General features: G+C 42.8%; 1 protein-coding gene across 3 annotated transcripts in view; it reads left to right on the top strand.

Annotated features, from left to right (window-relative positions):
• The window catches only part of SUFU (SUFU negative regulator of hedgehog signaling), a 401,082-nt gene that overhangs the window by 98,815 nt on the left and 282,962 nt on the right, over nucleotides 1-19,305 (top strand). For all 3 annotated transcript variants that reach the window (XM_069239511.1, XM_069239512.1, XM_069239513.1), the window contains exon 5: nucleotides 14,753-14,838. In XM_069239511.1, coding sequence (XP_069095612.1) covers nucleotides 14,753-14,838 — 86 coding nt within the window. The remainder of the gene's footprint in view (nucleotides 1-14,752; nucleotides 14,839-19,305) is intronic.

Raw genomic sequence — 19,305 nt, 5'->3', positions numbered from 1 at the left:
AGAGGTAATCTGACCTAACATTGTTGTAATGGGACCCTGCCTTGACATCATCCTATTAACCAATATGAACAGAAAGTTCCTCGTCCTTGTTCAATCCCCAAGGATAACGGCTATTAAGCTGAATAATATATTCAGACTCCAATCTTCTCAATTGTTTTTCTCTGTCCCCTCCTCTCGGAGTGGCCAAGACCCTGTCTATACCAAAAAATTTCATCTTCTCAACTTTCCCCTCATGCTCAAGATTACAATGTCTCGCTACTGGATACGCAGCATCCTTGTTCAATATCGCTCTCCAGTGCTCAAGAATGCGTTTCTTCAGAGGAAAAATTGTGCTGCCGACATATTGTAATCCACATGGACATTCTATTACATAGATAGCAAAATCTGAGTTACAATTAATATACTTTTTAATATCTACTTGCCTACCCGTGGGTAACTCATATTGCTTCCGGTTTGAACTGTATCTGCATGCTTTACACTTGGCACACTTATAGAAGCCTTGATATTTATCTAAGAAAGTTTCTTTCTTCTTCCTTGTATAACTATGTACCAAAATGTCCCTTAAAGAACTACTCCTTTTGTAAGTTATCAAAGGAGTACGGCTGACTAGCTGCCCAATTATTCTGTCAGCCTTGATAAGATGCCAATATTTTATGAGGATCTTTTTGACTTCTGACGAATATGCATTAAAGACTGTCACAAATCTCGGGGTATTAGTGCCTTCTCCTCTCTTTTTGGGAATCAATAGTTCCGCCCTTTGAACTACTGCTGTCTTTTGGCATGCCTTTTTTACTACTCTGTATGGGTATCCCCTAGATCTGAATCTCTGTGTCATTGTTAATCGTTCTTTCTCAAAACTCATTCATGGGAAAAGAAGGTAGTAACTATTTCTATTATTTGGCCGAGACCTGAGAAAAGGGAGTTTAAATAAATAAATATATATATATATATATATATATATATATATATATATATATAAACCTCAAATAGAAAAACACAATATAATGTTGCTCTTCACTGAAATCTGTGAACAGCAAGAATGGACTAAATTAAACTGGACCTTCAGATTGTTTTGGCATAGAAAGAGTTGAGCTAGGCCGATGTGAAGATTTGATCAGAATTTAAGGGACCAGAGCTTAGAGCATATAGGAAGAGTATGTTTAAGCTTGCATCAACCATGACAAACCATGAATATCATTTGAATAGGAACTTGCTCAATCCCTCACTTGTTGGAGCATGTTATATGGTCTATCTGCATAGAAATTTAGCTGGAAACCAAAGAAAAGGAGGTGGGGAGACAAGAGCCCTGGAGAATACAACAGGTAAGATTGCACAGTTGGAATTAGAGTTGGGACAGGGTTGTGATTTGTCTCCATTTAGTGAGCGAGAACAACACCATTGCAAAGGCACTTCTTTATGCAACAACGTGCTGGAAGCAAAGATGTTAATGAAAGATGTTTGACTGTGTCTGAGGCTACCCAAGGGTAAAATGCAAAGACTTTCATTCCACAGTTTGTATATTAGGATAATTTACAGGGACTGAGTACCCTAACCACCATAACCCATCCTGGACAGGTTTCTGAACATTGTTAAAGCTGCTGGTGTATCGATTATGTGGAGAAGATACGAGTAGGGCCAGTAGCTCACTATGTCGTGTTGTTCATCTTAAAGTATATTTTATGAACTGTTTTTTTCATTGGGGTCTAGGTTGTTCCTTTGAAAGGGATATGTTATAGTTAAATTCATTCAATACATATATTGTGGGCTTAACTGAAAATATGAATAATTGTATGACATTATTTGGAAAAGTGTTTGGGGAACAGGAAGTGTCTTTTTTTGAGTTTACATCCTAATTCAGCAGACAATGGAGGAGCTACTGGTCTAGAATTGGTTTGTTTGAGCATAAGAGGTCTGATGATGAATTTTTTAAAAATGAGAAGCTGGAAGATAATGAAATGTCCATATACATTACCTTTTTTGCACATTCGTTTCTTGCTTCAACTGTTTAAATATCTTTAAAACAATGTTACATTGGTTGTGCTCCAGCTTATGCAGTCTTTTGACTTTCTGTACCAGTACTTAATGTTTCTATTTCTTTAGGACTAAGAAAGCAAATGCTTTTTAAATGTACAGCCCTTCTTTTCTGTCATTGTTTTCATATTTAGCATGTAGATGAGCTTTTCCCTATTTCTTAGTACATCGTTGTATTCCCTTATACTTGGTTCTCAAGGCTGACGTTTTCCGACCGAAATGCAACTGCATCTCAGTGGGGTATGTGAAGGATGGACTATGTAAATTGTTCTCAGAGAAACATATGTCTGACTTAAGAGAGATGCACTTTAGAATGCTACAGCCATCTTTGTATAGTTTCCTGTAGACCTTTGGATCTGCCAGGCACCCAAGATCACTATGGTCAGCAGATGAACTCTAATTTATGACATCCGTCATTTGCACTAATTCCCTTGTTGCCATTACAGTCCTATAAGTAGTGAATGAATGTCTGCTCTGGAGACAGTATTATGTAGAAGTTTAAACCTGAGTTTTGATGTATGTGGGTGCAGCTAGCACATGCTACTCCAAAGGATTAAATCAAAGCTAGGCTTTGTGTTGTAGGATCCCTTTGGCTAATGTCGTCACTTCACCTTGAGGCAGGAAAGTAAACTAGCTAAAAAAGATATATTTACAGGTTACTTGGCGATGGGCAAGGGTAGCGGTTGCTAGCATTTTAACATGAACCCCTTTTATTAGGATTTACTTATTCTAACTTCAGATAGCATGAAAAAACTACATTCAACATTGGTTGTCAATTTTTTGAAATCCCATTCACCTTCCTTAAGCACAGATGCAAGAATTCCCTTTTGGGGGTGGCATCCTAGTGTGCTTGATGCCAGAATACTCATCAGATTTCCCTACATCCCCCAATCCCATTGATGATGGTAGGGTGGGTATCCTAGTGTTATAAAGTACCACTGGTGTCTTTACTGAGGTCTATTTTTGGGGTTGGGTGTCCATTTGAGGCAAGATTCTCTAAGTTTCCACTTTAGGCATTGTTTCAAGTCTCCTTATTTAGGAACCTATTGCCCAGTCTGAGGTTCTTGGGGCTTTGTTTAGCTTGATAAATTAAAAAAATAAGGCACCTTGCTGGCTATAAATCCCAGTATATCCCACAGGAACATCTTCCATCGCCCACAGGATGGCGATATTATCGGTTAACATAAACTATTGTTCTAGTAGGTATCATTAAATCAGTTCTGAAGCGTTTTTACAATACAGTACTTCAAAAATGTATTGTGAAGTGTATACCATCATGAAGCAAGGATGTGACCAAAAAATTAAATGTCAACAAAGTAATACTTTATCTGTATTACTTGTACATAACATACACATTGAATCAATAAGAACGTGTGACAAAAAAGTGCTCAGTGTACTGTGAATACATGGTGCCCAATCAATTGAGTGGATGAGACAAAAAGGTGATCACAATAAAAACAGGAACAGCTGAAAGTGTTATGCCAACAGCAAGTGTGAAGTCCATAATCCAGAAGTGATGAAAGTATTCACAGAAGGTGAACGTGTTCTGCACGGAATATCAGTTACTTACTAGGAAAATGTTATACGTTATTACCCTTGTCCTTTTGGGTCTACAAGTTACTTCTGTGGTATATACTGGAATTTATAGCCATAGGCTGCGTTACTTTTTCAGTCATTCATGCTGAATGCCAGAGGGACACTCCGCACAGGAGGTGATACCCAGAACACTTCCTCCTGGTGAGATAGTGCCACAACACTCAGAAGGGAGCCTCCAACTTCATTGTGGAGATCCCCTTCATTGAATCTCCAGTTGTGTGTGATCCTTGGAAAGGAGACACTACTTGGTTAAAAGACAATCTATTTCTGATGTCTGAACAGTTGTCTCACTGGTCATTATTGTCACATTCTGGAAAAGTGCTCAATGCCCTGGTGAAGAGGATACTTTAGGGTCTAAACCTGTTTTAGCGACATGTTGCACCTTGAAGTAGATTCCAGCGCGCTCTCTCTGGGTGAATAACATCCTAGGTGCTGCAGTTGCTGAGCCTTCAAAAAGAGGTTACACCAGTATCTCCTTCCGGGTTTGGTGCTGCATTTCCATTGTATCACAAGGTTGAGGCTACCTTCTTGCCTGAACAGAGATCTAGAATCCAGGTTTAACCCTTTCCATTTACTCCAAAGAGATGCTAGAGGTAGTAGGGCTAAACGCGTTCTTTTGGTTGTTTCAGTCACAATACGCTCCTCTTGATTCTTCCTCCACCCCTGCAATTGTGCATAGCTCCATCCATATAATAGTAGGCTGTTTAGAATCACCCATTCAGTTGAGTGACTTGGTGCAGGAAGAAGGAAAGATATGTGGCGCCCGCTACAAGCTTTGATATTAAACTTCAGTGCTTGAACTAATGTCCCCACAAGCACCATCATGAACAGATTATATTAATTTAATCCTTCAGACTATGAGTTGCTGGACCAAGGTTTGCCACACCACTCCCAGCCAACCTCAGATCTTCATGCAGATTTTGCCTGTTAACTATGTTCTTAAATCTTCTTCCTGGATGCTTGAGTGCAAAGTTGAAGGCGACCCAGATACCATTGAATCCATATCTGCTCAAATCCCATAGCAACTCTCGCCTGCTCCCATGCTACTTCAAAGCTAGAGCATTAGTCTCTGGCACCTGTGCCCCTGTGCCAACTAGCACCACTGTCTGCAATTTAGGTGTCCGCTCTGAATTCTGTTCAAGCTGCCAGTGCTGTCCCTAAGCATGGATGGTTGCTGTGTGTATCCACTTTGATGAATGCTTCTAACTGTAGATTCCTCACTGTGCAGATAAAGCAGTACTCATGCTTGCCAGTAGGTGGCATCTGCACTGCACCATTGTATCCAGCAACTTTGAAGCAGTACACCTGTGTGCTGATAGGTGACATCGTGCTGCTCCACAATAACATTGGTCTGTTCTGAAAGTGATGAGTGAAGCCGTATGTGAGTGGCACCCATGCACGCTGACGTCCATTCCATTCTATTCGCGCATCAGGTGTGGATATGGAACTACTCATTGATCTTTTCAAGATACCTCCTGAGACAACCGGGTTCATGCAATGTGAGGACTGTCTCAAACAGATGTCTTTGTGAGACCCTCACAAACTATGCCTATGTTGCCTGGGGTCAGAGAAGATCCCACAGCCTGTGATGACCGTGCGCAGATGAATCTGAAGGCCATACAAGACCGCAAGGCGAAGTTGTACGTTGCCAACCATTGTAGTACTCCAAGCCATAACCAGGCGACGACAAAGAGAAGGTTTCGTTCTGGAAGTTGATTCTGTGGCAGATAGTCAAAATCTTTGGTTAAGACTAAGAAAAAGCATAAGAAATCAAGGTGGGAATGGGCCTCATTCTGGCACTCTTACACTTCAAAGAGGGGGTGAGAGTGTTGATGTGCCACCCGGTCTAACTCCTAATCTCCATTGGAGCTGATTCTGAGAGCCTAGCCCCAATGCGACCTGAATTCCCAGCTCCATGGACCATATTGCGGCAAGTGGAGGAGTTTATGGAAGCCATGCTTGACGTTTTCATCACTTTACCAGTTCCCTTAGGAGCACTTGTGGGCCCTAACGATTCGCAAAGGCCTCCAGTTAAACTTCCACCCTCAGGGCGTCTGTTCCCCTCAGACTGACTTTGGCACTCGAGCCATGGATGAACCCAGTTTTGGTTTTGGCGCCACTCACTGCACTGGTTCCCTTCGCATCAACACTGGTGCTGGCTCCACCGATGCTGGGGGAGGTTTCACAGCCTGTTGCGCTTTCGACTCTGATCAAAATCTACCCTGAACTCAACTGAGGCCATGCCCTGCTTTCACACCTCATGCGTCCAGCCGACAACCCTTTTGCACTTACCACTTGGTAGGACCCAGACTTTGCAGAATCTTTTTGGCAGTGATTGGGACATTTTATCCCCTAATATGATGAGGAAAGCTTTTACGGGAAACTGCAAGATGCCAGTGGCTTGAATACTTCTCCAGATAGTGGCCTTGTTTCTCTTCCTTTGGCCAAGAAGAAGCCTATGAAAGGCCTGTGGACTCAGTCCACAAGAGCCAAAGCTGCTACCACTGCATTGGCACTCGAAATGCTTGTCCTGGATATTTGTCAAGTGGCTATGTGAGCATCAGTACACACATTCACAAAGCACTACTACCTTAACAGACTGGTACAATGGAAAGGATATTTTGGCTGTCCGGTCTTGCACTTTTTGATTAGTCATTTCACAGCCCCCAACACCAAGGAGGTACTACTTTGGTATCTATTCTAAAGGTAAGTATCTGTGTTCATCTGAAGGACAAGTTACCTTTGATGCCGGTCTTTCTTGTGGGTACTCGAATTGCAGATTCCTCACAGCCCTCCTGCCTCCTTGTTTTGTGACCTGAACTCTTTTTCATCTTAAAAAAAAAAAAAAAGGTCCCAATCTATAGATCGTCACACTGGTCATGCCATTTTGCAATGAGGTCTGAGTCTGGGGTTGTGGACAACTTAAGAAAGCAACTAACATCAACATGCATGGATGTCGCTTATATGCTGCTGTGTTCTTCACTTCAGGAGTGGAATAACATTGGTGCAGAGCCACATGATGCCACCTATTGGCATGCTAGAGTACTGGTTTGAAGTTTCTGGATCCAGAATGACGTCTGGGGAATATTCACAAGTTGAATCTGCAGTTAGATAGAGTATCCTCTAGAAAGAGCGTTACAGAAGGTAAGTAACCAGTATTGTTTGACCATAAGGACTTGAAAAATTCAGATGCTGTCATGGTCGGTGCTTTAAAGCTGTTGTCCATGAAGGTACCCTCCCACCTCAGGAGAGTGAGGGCATCTTGGTAACTGTAAAAGCTCCCCTATCAAGGCCAGCTCCGACCATAGAATCGTCAGATCCCAAGCAAGCTGAGTTGATTTAGAAATATCTAATTTCTGAGCACAACTGCTCAGACTTATTAGACAATAGATATCGGGTTCCCAAGAATCTCTTGTCCACTATTTTGTGGTGAAAGCAGCAGTCCTCCAGAAATATTATTGCCCTAACACATTTAGCCTTCAATTAGACTTCTGTTTGGTGACCATCGAAAACCAGAGTTACAAGTAATGCTTACTTCTCCATGATGGGTATGCTTTTTTTAATTCATAAACCTGCTTCCCTCTCTGCCCCTGTCCCTCCTTCCACGACCAACACCCTGCTCCGTTATCCTAGACCAGGAGCATACCATGAATTTGGTTATGGCTGGATCATTTTTCTAGGTTACCTTCTAAAACCAGCTCTCTAACTGATTGTGCTGTGCCTCCCTAAATACCAATAACGTTTTCTGTTAAATATACTTTATTGTGCTGCATTTGGCTTAATTGGCTTTATTTAAACAAGACTTAAAATGTTCCTTTGTGAAAGCTCATTTTCTTTGCTAAATTATGTCCAAAATGTAAAATGTTTTTTAAAAAATGTCTTTCCGCCGTCCTGCTAACATGGTCTTTTTATGAATCCAAAGGAATTTGCAATGGTGGGGCACTAGTTGTAAAAGTAGAGTAAATAAATCTTTATTGTGTGGTTAATTAAAACAGTTATAAGAAGCGCTGATAAAACGTTTAAAAGTCTCATCATTGTCAAAAGAAAATACAACAACATATCAGGGCTGAATTAAGTTGTGTTTGTTAGTTTTTTTTGTTGTTGCTAAAACTACCTTGAAAACGGTTACAGTTGTGCTAGCCAGTTACTGATTTGTTGGATTAGAACATTCCTTGATCGCTGACTGACATGTTCTATTATTTAATTGCATGAAAAAAGGAAGTAGAAACTTAGAACATTCTTCTGAAAAATGTTGTCGTCTACGGATTACACAAGCCACAAATGCTTTCCAATATTATCAAAAAACTGCCTCTCCTGATGTGGTGGCTGTATCTTGCCCATGTCAAATAGACCAAAATCTCAGTCCTGTAATGAAACATCTAGCAGATAAGATGGCACTGTTCTGTGGATGTCAGGGTTTAATACAGTGACAGTGTGCTTGAGTGCAAGACAATTCAAATTGCCGAACACAAAGGAACAAAATCCCTCTTGACCCTTTACTTGGGTTTTGAAGGGAAATCCTGGTATGGATACATTGATCGACAGTTGAAGAGTTTTAATTGAGGTCGCCAGCATCTCAAGGTGTAATTTTTTTTCTCACTTTTTGCGTGACTTTAGCTGCTTCTTCCACATGAGAGATCTTAGCAATCCCTGCCGAGCTTTCTTGCAACCTTCTCAGAAGCAGACAATCCTACCTGCCTGGTCTATAAACTGATTTACCCGGTTGAATACCAGTCTGATTTGAGCTTGACATGTTGACTGTGGTAAATTGAACAGGCATCTGAACAGGTTGCATTGTGCAAATTATTGCTGTTTTATCAGGCTGGCTGGAAAGAGCTCACAGCCATGGTGATGGCATATATTGGTACTTGGCTTTAGTGATTTCAAAATGGGTTTTAATAAAGGGCCTTAAAGATTATTGCTAGTTTCAGAGATTTGTACTTAATATTATTTTACTTGCTTTTGATTTCCTCTGGCTGTCTGGTGAAGGCACCGTTGTTGCTAAGCCATATTCATAGACATTTATTAATGGTGGCTAGTTTAATTGGTGCCTTGTTTAAATGCCATTCTCTTTTCCTGCTAAATTAACTGCCAAAATGCAGGATATTAGATTTCTAATAGTTTATAGTGAGGGTGTTGTTACAGCAGTGAGAAGCAACCTGATTTAGTGCATGTTAGAGACCACAACCTGTTTGTTTGAAGATGGCTATATTGTCTGCATACATTAAAAATTGTATATGCCTCCCGCCTAGTTTTAGAGGGCAAGACCTGTTGTTGAACAGAGTGGTCACCATATCTTCCATTAACAGGTTAAAAAGTATCTGGCAAGGACTCAGCCCTCTTTTTAGGCCTCTTGTTGTATAGATCATACTGCTTTGAGAGAAACTGTTGTACACTATCACTTGCACCCATGTTCCTGTGTAGTTTCCTTAGATTGTGCTCAGCAGGGTGTCATTAATTGCCCATCCTTTCATTTTCATTTGTAGTTTGTTCCTATCTGTTGTGTTGAATGCTCTGAGAAAGTTAATGAAGCAAATAAATAGGTCCGGTGCTGTGGATGTGTATATTGTTTGGTTAGCATTGCGACAGCCGTGATGTTTGAACCATGGTATTGCCTTGTGGCCATCAGTCCAGATTTTGAGATCCCTTATTGGTAGGTTTGTGTATCGTTTGAGTTTGGAAATGCTCAAGCCAGTTGGGGGAGAAAATACTTTAATTACCGTTATTCACATGGGCCCCGAAGGAGCTCGCTATAATCCCGGTCATCTGCTGCTGGCTGACGCACTATGTAGCGATGTGCGCGCCACGCCTGGGTGAAGCCAGGGCCAAGGGCAAGCCTGTCCTGCGCCATACAGCGACAGGAAGAGGCAGAGCAGAGCCACTCCCCACCCCCCTTCCCACCTGGCCCTCCATTAAGACTTAATTCTCCATGACTTTAAGTTGTTTTTTTTTCTTTCTGTCTAATAGAGTAATAGCAAAAGAAAGTCACAAGGCTGTGCTTCTGGACAAGGGCTGGTGGGGTAAAATGTGAAGTGGCATGCCTGCAAAGAACTGTTCATTAGATGCAATTAAGAGTCCTCGTTAAAGAAGTAGAGGATATCTTGGGGGAGGGGAAAATACTCAGAATCCTTGAGCTCAAGGCCTACACACTACTTTAAAGAAATGTGTGCTGCGAACAAAGTATAGTCAACTTTAAACCCCCTCCTCCCCTGTCGAGTTCTGACCTTCACTTCACTGCCAAATAAAAATTCCACCGGGCTCTGCAGTGAAACACATGGAAAGCCCTGCTTTATTCATCCTTCCAAGCCAATGAAAGGGAACTGAGCATGTGCTAATTGTTATGCTCCACTTGTAAGGCTGGGTGAGGACGAAGATACAATCTGCGGATTCAGTCTGACACCAGGAAGGGAGGTGGAATCATTGTCAAATCCACTATTGAGATGACATCCCTCAGAGATAAACTAAGATCTCTGAAGTAAATAGCACAAATACAGAACACCGCAGTCTTGGAGCGACAGAAAGAAATTATGCAGGTGACAAAGAAATTGGGGCACTGTTGAATGCACACAATTGAGTTGACCAGTTATATCAGTCGTTTGGTTGCCATTACAAGAGGGATAAGTCGTGGGTAGAAATTAGCGCCCAAGCCCACTTTGAAATGTGCCTTAAGCTCCACAGGACCTCAGATCAATTTGGACAAATTTGGCTGGAACATCCAGAGTTACACAAAAGGAGGTTGCAACACCTCGACCAGCCAGCTCTTTTTTCAAAACGAATGCCTACACCGTAGCAGTAATTATTTTAATCGGCAGTTGCAATTCCCTAGTTCTTCTCCTGGGAGAAAGAGAAGTTGCAGAAGGCAGTACAGGATACCGAGTCGACATTACTCAAATTACTTGCCCCTGACCAACTGTCATATACTAGTGTTCACTCCATTCCAGAGGGGCATAGACTGTGTGCCATCTGTCTGACAAAGGTCCCACACCTGGCAGAAGGGCAACGTGAAACAACCGAGTCCCTAATTACAAGATGAACCACTGGATTTGACACAAATGCAACTGTCTCTTAATTGTTTGTTCAAATATAACCCACGCCAACACCTAGCCAAAGGCCAGGGCTCTCATGATAATGTTAAGTTGACTGTGAAAAATAGGGATCTTGTGAATGGCTTCCCGGCAATGGAAGCATGCTCATTTCCCACGCAAGGATGCTTCATTCAATTCAAAACAACTCCTGAGTATGAAAAAGGTGACCTAACTAGAGCTGTGAACCCTCGGGAGGCTCACTGGCGAAACCCAGCATCACAGAAATCCAGTTTTCTGCTCAAAACCTCCCATGGGAAGTGCGTGAAATGACTGAATAAGCCAAAGTAGGCTGCTACAACACAGCCTGGACCAGGAATCTGGCCCATTCTGGGCAGAAATCCAGTCAGCACCTGACTCAGCTGTAGGTTCCTCTACAAATAAGGAAAATCACCAATCATAATCACTTAGTGAGAGTGACTGACTGCTTTTTGCTTCCTTGAATGCACACTGCAAAGTGGACAACAATCATTTGAATCCTTGCTCTGCCCTAGAAAAAGAGCGAGAAAACATAGCAAAGACTGATCTCCACATCATTGTTTCAGGAGCATAATATCATGGAATATTGCTGGGCTGCAATCCAAATTAGGTTACCCTACTTGTTTTTTTTTTCCAGACAGTTCTGAGATTTGTTTATTCCAGAAGACTGGGTGTGTGGACCCTTGTTACAGATGTGGCTATTTAGCTTACTATTGTCCTGCTGTCGCCCGTGGAACAGGCCGTCCTGCTGGGGATCTTATCATCTGGGTGAAGAACTCGCTGAATTGTGGGGTCAAAATGCTTCCTGGATCTTCCCCTGACTTACTTGGAATTTCCTTAAGCTCAAATAATTATTGTGTATATCTGCTCAATATTTATAATTGGCAAATTGGCGCAAACAAGGAATACCCAATTAAGCCTGTCCAACAATAAAAAAAGCCCTAAAGTGGGAGTATGTCAAAGCTTGTTCTGATATTATCGCACATTGTGAAGAATGCAGAATGTGCTAGATCAACATGGGGCTTTGTTTGATGGGCTAGGGGGGTTTGTTCATCAGGGTACCTAATAAAGTGGCAACAACGCACCTATGGTATAACAAAAAGTGCAAAGAAGCTAAATCCTTCCTCCTAAAAATTATAAAATCATGAGACTTTGATGCCATTCCACAGGTTAGGATCCACTATAAAAAGGTGGTAGAAAACTCTAGAGTAAGCTGGGAGACTGACATTTGGTTTAGGCAGACAAAACAAAAGATGCTAAGGCCTTTTGGGGAATTATTGTACACAGTGGAAGGTCTCTGTCATCCACAGTAGCCATGAACTTCCATCCGTATCGTTGGATTGAGCACTTTAGCAATCTGTACGCTGACCCTGGAAGGTTAGAGGTGAGTGGAGGTAATGTCAGTGCAATGGGGAACCACCCCAGGCAGTGAGAGCCACTAGAGATTTCCCTCTAAGACACCCTTAAAGCTGTAAAGTCAACTATTCCTAGAAAAGCTCCGGTCCCAGATTACATCCTGGCTAATCTATATGTATTCAACCGGATAGCTAGGTACCATATAGTAATACACGTTCCAGGGCACTCATGAAGGGGGAAATATATCAGACTCTTGGAAGCCCACCGAGAGTGTTCCAGTTCACAGAAAAAAGGGCTGCCAGATCATCCAGCAAACCCATCAGCCTTATTGACAGGCTCCAAAAGATATTTTACTGCCAGATTCTAGTGAAACTGACGGAGCAGGCTTCAAATAATTGTATACTTTCAGATCTGCAGACGGGGTTTAGGCAAAAAACAAGTACACTAGACCAGTTACTAACATTCTGTGCGATCTGCTGGAAAACTGTACTGTTAAGGAAAGGGCACTTCTATGTAGTATTTGTAAACCTAAGGGCAGCATTTGATTTGGTGTCCCGTAAAAAGTTGTGGGGTAGTCTTAGGAACATGGAATTGCCAGAAAATGTTCTAGACATCTTAATTAGATTGCACACTGGTAACATTTCATGTGTCAGATACCGGGAGAAAGGGGAGCAAAAACTGCCTCCTTTTGAAATTAAAATGGGAGTGAGCCAGGGTTGTGTTCTGGCACCTACCCTCTTCTCTGTATTCATTAGTGGTTTGGAGCGGTTACTTGACTTTTCAAATAATGATGCACCAAAGCTGGGCTCACTCAAGATACTTACCCTCTTTTTCACTGTTGACATGTTACTCATATCCAAAATCCTCTCAGGGCTCCAGGCTATTTTTGTCTTTGTGCTCTGACCATGGTTTACGCCTTAATATAGGCAAAACTAAATTAATGTCCCTAAATCCTTATAAGACAACCCGGGCAATGATTATTGTAAGGAATGTGTCACTCAACCAAGTATATGATTTTATTTATTTGGGGTCAACTTCTCACACAATTTTAGCTGGTAGCATGAAGTAAGCAAAAGTTTGCACAAGTTGAGTCAAGATACAGGAGCGATTTCTTAAAATGGCCGAAAAATGTGAATAAAAAAAATTTGATACCTGCATTAGAGGTCTATAAGGCCAAAGCTAAGACCTCAGCTCTTTATGGAGCTGAACTTTGGGGCATGTGGATATAAAGGAGCTTACACATGCATAAAATAAATTCTTAACGTCTCTGACTAAACATCAGGCAATCACACCACTGCTTCCTATATTACAAGATTTGGGATTATTTCCTATTAGTTTTATTAAGTTGAGAACCCTGTTCTACTGGCACAGGGCATGGTCTACCCCTGAGCTGGAACCCTATAGACGCCATTTTATAGAGCTCTTAGGCCATAGGGATCATATACAAATCCCATGGCTATCCTACGTCAAGCACATGTTACATTTCTTGGATTTAGATATGTTATAGGCCAGCCCGGAAGAAGCAAAAAAGCTATTGAGACAATTTATTAAGGGCAGATGCAGAGATTTTCTCTGGGGAGAAAAGATTAAGAACTGCAGGTCAGGAAACTTAACTGACCCATTTCTGGATTACAAGAACTTCCCTCTGTATGAATTGTCTCTTGAAACAATACAAGGCTCTCGGGCAATACAGCTTTACCTGATATTCAGGTATGGCACATTTCCGATTGTTGGGTTTGCTTCCAGATGGATCGAAGGGAACGGCCCTAATACCTTATGCCCTGCATGTTGACAATTCCCAGTATACACAACACCACCACAATCATTTCTTGATTTTGACCAGCCTATAGGGTGCCTTACAATAGTTGAATAATTCCAGGCTGCCACCTTGCGGGGCGAGGAGATGTGAGATGGCATTACGAATCCTAAAAGGAAGGTGATTGGGGTCAATGTGACCAAATTTCTACAAGCTCAGTCGGTAATTCGTAAACAATGTCTGGCGACAGCTTCTATGTAAGGACAAAGTGCCCAGATTTCAATTTTGAATCTTAAAAAAAAAAACGAGTCTGTGGCACCAGGTCAGTGACCAATTGTAATTGTTATGCTTCTGGATGTTATTTACAGATTATTATTATTATTATTTTTTGCGTTATCTGTAATATGACTGACTGCGCTAAATGTATTTGATAATCCGTGTATTAGTTTTTATTTACTTTGTTCTTAGATTTTTTAGTAATTTTAGGAAAACATTTTAAGCTTGTATATAGATTAGAACTGTTGCATCCACAATCAGATGTCAAATAGAATGTATTTTTTTACTTTGTAAATTTTATGGATTTTTTATCCGAAATAAACATTGTTGATGATGCTGACTTCTTTATTCAATAAAAACAATCATCCTATAGTTTCCGAGGTAGGAATGAGAACCTTTTTTTGTACAAAGCTCACAGAATGGAGAGTATGCAAATCAATCAGTAACAGTAAAATTAAGTAACAGTTTCTTATTTTAAGAGCGGCGGTTGATAGTTAAGTTTGTAGCGTGAGCTCTAAAAAAAATATTCACTATTGTAAATAGTTTTCCTTTGACCAAAATGGTTGAACCTTAGTTGTTCCCAATTTTTTTTATATCACTGTTGGGTCCCTGGTGGTTAGGTCCACATTATGACTGCTGGTACAGAACCAATACTAAACAGATTATTTTTCTTTAGATAGTTGGAGTTTGCACTGAGGAACTGCATGCAGCACAGCAGTGGAATGGGCAAGGTATACTGGAACTTCTTCGAACTGTACCTGTGTAAGTATTGGTGGCAGCTTCCTTACTGCATTTTATTGATATTCCTTGTGTTCATGATCACTGAAAGCAAAGATGTCCTGTGGCATAAAACAGAATTGCGGAGCAAGTGAATGTACCTAGTTATAGATAGTCCCAACTGTAGGAAGTTGGCTCTGTATGCACTATTTCAAAGTAAGGAATAGTATGCACAGAGTCCAAGGGTTCCCCTTAGAGGTAAGATAGTGGCAAAAAGAGATAATACTAATGCTCTATTTTGTGGTAGTGTGGTCGAGCAGTAGGCTTATCAAAGGAGTAGTGTTAAGCATTTGTTGTACACACACAGGCAATAAATGAGGAACACACACTCAGAGACAATTCCAGGCCAATAGGTTTTTGTATAGAAAAATATATTTTCTTAGTTTATTTTAAGAACCACAGGTTCAAATTTTACATGTAATACTTTGAATGAAAGGTATTGCAGGTAAGTACTTTAGGAACTTTGAATAATCACAATAGCATATATACTTTTCAAATAAAACACATATAGCTATTTTAAAACTAGACACTGCAATTTTCACAGTTCCTAGGGGAGGTAAGTAATTGTTAGTTCTTGCAGGTAAGTAAACCACCTACGGGGTTCAAGTTTGGGTCCAAAGTAGCCCACCGTTGGGGGTTCAGAGCAACCCCAAAGTTACCACACCAGCAGCTCAGGGCCGGTCAGCTGCAGAGTTCAAAGTGGTGCCCAAAACGCATAGGCTTCAATGGAGAAGGGGGTGCCCCGGTTCCAGTCTGCCAGCAGGTAAGTACCTGCGTCTTCGGAGGGCAGACAAGGGGGGTTTTGTAGGGCACCGGGGGGGACACAAGTAAGCACTGAAAGTACACCCTCAGCAGCACGGGGGCGGCCGGGTGCAGTGTGCAAACACACGTCGGGTTTTCAATTGGAATCAATGGGAGACCAAGGGGTCTCTTCAGCGATGCCGGCAAGGGGGGGGGGGGGCTCCTCGGGGTAGCCACCACCTGGGCAAGGGAGAGGGCCTCCTGGGGGTCACTCCTGCACTGGAGTTCCGATCTTTCAGGTCCTGGGGGCTGCGGGTGCAGGGTCTTTTCCAGGCGTCGGGATCTTGGAGTCAGGCAGTCGCGGTCAGGGGGAGCCTCAGGATTCCCTCTGCAGGCGTTGCTGTGGGGCCTCAGGGGGGGCAACTCTGGCTACTCACGGTCTCGTAGTCGCCGGGGAGTCCTCCCTGAAGTGTTTGTTCTCCACAAGTCGAGCCGGGGGCGTCTGGTGCAGAGTTGCAAGTCTCACGCTTCCCGCGGGAAACGCAGTCGTTTTAAAGTTGCTCCTTTGGAAACAAAGTTGCAGTCTTGGGTGAACAGGGCCGCTGTTCTCGGGAGTTTCTTGGTCCTTCTAGAGCAGGGCAGTCCTCTGAAGATTCAGAGGTCGCTGGTCCCTGGGGAAAGCGTCGCTGGAGCAGTTTCTTCAGAAGGGGGGAGACAGGCCTGTAGAGCTGGGGCCAAAGCAGTTGGTGTCTCCGTCTTCTCTGCAGGGTTTTTCAGCTCAGCAGTCCTCTTCTTCTTAGGTTGCAGGAATCTGAGTTCCTAGGTTCAGGGGAGCCCCTAAATACAGAATTTAGGGGTGTGTTTAGGTCAGGGAGGGCAGTAGCCAATGGCTACTAGCCCTGAAGGTGGCTACACCCTCTTTGTGCCTCCTCCCAAGGGGAGGGGGTCACATTCCTATCCCTATTGGGGGGATCCTCCATCTGCAAGATGGAGGATTCCTAAAAGTCAGAGTCACTTCAGCTCAGGTTGCCTTAGGGGCTGTCCTGACTGGCCAGTGACTCCTCCTTGTTTTTCTCATTATCTCCTCCGGCCTTGCCGCCAAAAGTGGGGCCGTGGCCGGAGGGGGCGGGCAACTCCACTAGCTGGAATGCCCTGGGGTGCTGTAACAAAGGGGGTGAGCCTTTGAGGCTCACCGCCAGGTGTTACAGTCCTGTAAGGGGGAGGTGATAAGCATCTCCACCCAGTACAGGCTTTGTTACTAGCCACAGAGTGACAAAGGTACTCTCCCCATGTGGCCAGCAACATGTCTCGAGTGTGGCAGGCTGCTAAAACCAGTCAGCCTACACGGGTAGTTGGTTAAGGTTTCAGGGGGCACCTCTAAGGTGCCCTCTGGGGTGTATGTTACAATAAAATGTACACTGGCATCAGTGTGCATTTATTGTGCTGAGAAGTTTGATACCAAACTTCCCAGTTTTCAGTGTAGCCATTATGGTGCTGTGGAGTTCGTGTTTGACAGACTCCCAGACCATATACTCTTATGGCTACCCTGCACTTACAATGTCTAAGGTTTTGCTTAGACACTGTAGGGGCACAGTGCTCATGCACTGGTTCCCTCACCTATGGTATAGTGCACCCTGCCTTAGGGCTGTAAGGCCTGCTAGAGGGGTGACTTATCTATACTGCACAGGCAGTGTGAGGTTGGCATGGCACCCTGAGGGGAGTGCTATGTCGACTTACTCGTTTTGTCCTCACCAGCACACACAAGCTGGCAAGCAGTGTGTCTGTGCTGAGTGAGGGGTCCCCAGGGTGGCATAAGACATGCTGCAGCCCTTAGAGACCTTCCCTGGCATCAGGGCCCTTGGTACCAGGGGTACCAGTTACAAGGGACATACCTGGATGCCAGGGTGTGCCAATTGTGAAACCAAAGTACAGGTTAGGGAAAGAACACTGGTGCTGGGGCCTGGTTAGCAGGCCTCAGCACACTTTCAAATCAAAACTTAGCATCAGCAAAGGCAAAACGTCAGGGGGTAACCATGCCAAGGAGGCATTTCCTTAAACCAACTTTTTTTTCTTTCTAGTGGCAATCATCCGCTTTGCAAATTCTTGGTCCTGGTAGTATGCCAGCTGTATGTGACTTATGAGGCACGTATGTCCCTGGATGTCACATGGTGCTAACAAAATGTGTGTTCTGTTTAGATTTTAATTTTTTGTTTCTCAACCTGGACAGATGAAATTCACATGTTCAACAGATTACATCATTAAATGCTGTGTCTGGTATTCCATTATTCACCGTGACATAAGTTCCGTGCTCAACAGAAATAAGTAATTGTCTCCTGTTTTTAGTTCCTCAATAGAGCCACTGCAGCAAAACATAACGAGCTTGAGTGCTCGTAGTGAATTGCAGCCTTCGGTCAAAAGCATTTTGCTTAGAAAGTAACTGTAACAAAAGATGGTTAGGACAAGTTGTAGTACCTTCTATTCTTCGGTTAATTGTGATGGGGGACATACTACAGCCTGCAGTCCGGTGAGGAAGATTCTGGCACCTGTTTTCTTTTATGGCAGACTTGGAATCATTGAAAAAAATAATTTTTACTGTGACCCAGTTAAGAGAGCAATCACCTTATCAGTCTCCCTTTTGTGTCTGTGTTGCCATGCAGTTACTGGGTGATGGAAGCCAGAATGTTGCAGAGTTCAGCGGTTGCGAAGGCTTACTATAAAATGAGCACATGGAAAATTTGTCAGTGGCCTTAAGGTGGTAGTCCTCGTCAGTAAACAAGGCTGCAGAATCAGTGATTCCACCTTCGATGACGTGTGGCTTTAACAATAGCCAATCTGGTGGTTGCTTAGTAATTATAGAATATGTAGCAACTCCTGTTACCAGACATTTCGTAATGAGAGCCTTATTGTGTTGGGTGAAGTTGATACAACACTGTTGGATGTTAACAACTCAAGTGACCAGTTCCTCAACTTTGGGGCTGCTAGTATTGTCTTCTGAGAAAGTGGATATTGATGACAGTGCGCAGGGGCTCAAGGTGTCATCAGCAGTGGTTTTTGAGAATACTACTGCTTAATTGTGTGGTAAGCCATCTTCTATGTCTGTTGTTTCCTGAACTATACTGAGACTTAACAGTGGTTGTCACTTAGTTCTATATTAGCTGCACTATAAATATATCATACACATACATACATACATACCTTGAGGTCCAGGTTTGTGCCCATTGTACGCATTTGCTAATTACTTGGCTACAAACTCCAATCATTTCGCCTTTTAGGTAGACAGTGCGCTCGAATCCTTGGAGGATGGTGTAATACTGGATTATACTGGGATTATACCTACATCTTTCTTCCAACTCCTGGTTTACAGGCTTAGCCAGAAAACTGGAGGAGCCTTTGGTTCTCTTTGTTTGGTGACTATAGCTTGGCCTGACCTTGTCGGGTTCTTGGACCTTCTCCAGATACTTTTGAAAGTGTCCAGACGAAAGACAACGTCTTGGAAGAAGGGAGAAAATAGCAGCTACCCCTAAAGTTGCTCAGCTTGAGCCATGGTTACTTAGGAATTTCAGCTGTGTGCTCCTAGATCTCTTCTCTGAGAAATTGAATGTTGTGCCGGACTAAGTGTGACTAGATCTACAAAAAGGCATTTTTCTCCCTTTCCCTAATTTTTCCCACCACTCCATTGCCTGTCCTGTTCCTTACACATGCAATATCCTG

Source organism: Pleurodeles waltl, chromosome 6 (genome assembly GCF_031143425.1).
Source record: "Pleurodeles waltl isolate 20211129_DDA chromosome 6, aPleWal1.hap1.20221129, whole genome shotgun sequence".
In the NCBI taxonomy this organism is placed as follows: Eukaryota; Metazoa; Chordata; class Amphibia; order Caudata; family Salamandridae; genus Pleurodeles; species Pleurodeles waltl.
Note: the sequence above shows the minus strand (reverse complement) of the source record. Positions and strands in the feature narration are given on the sequence as shown.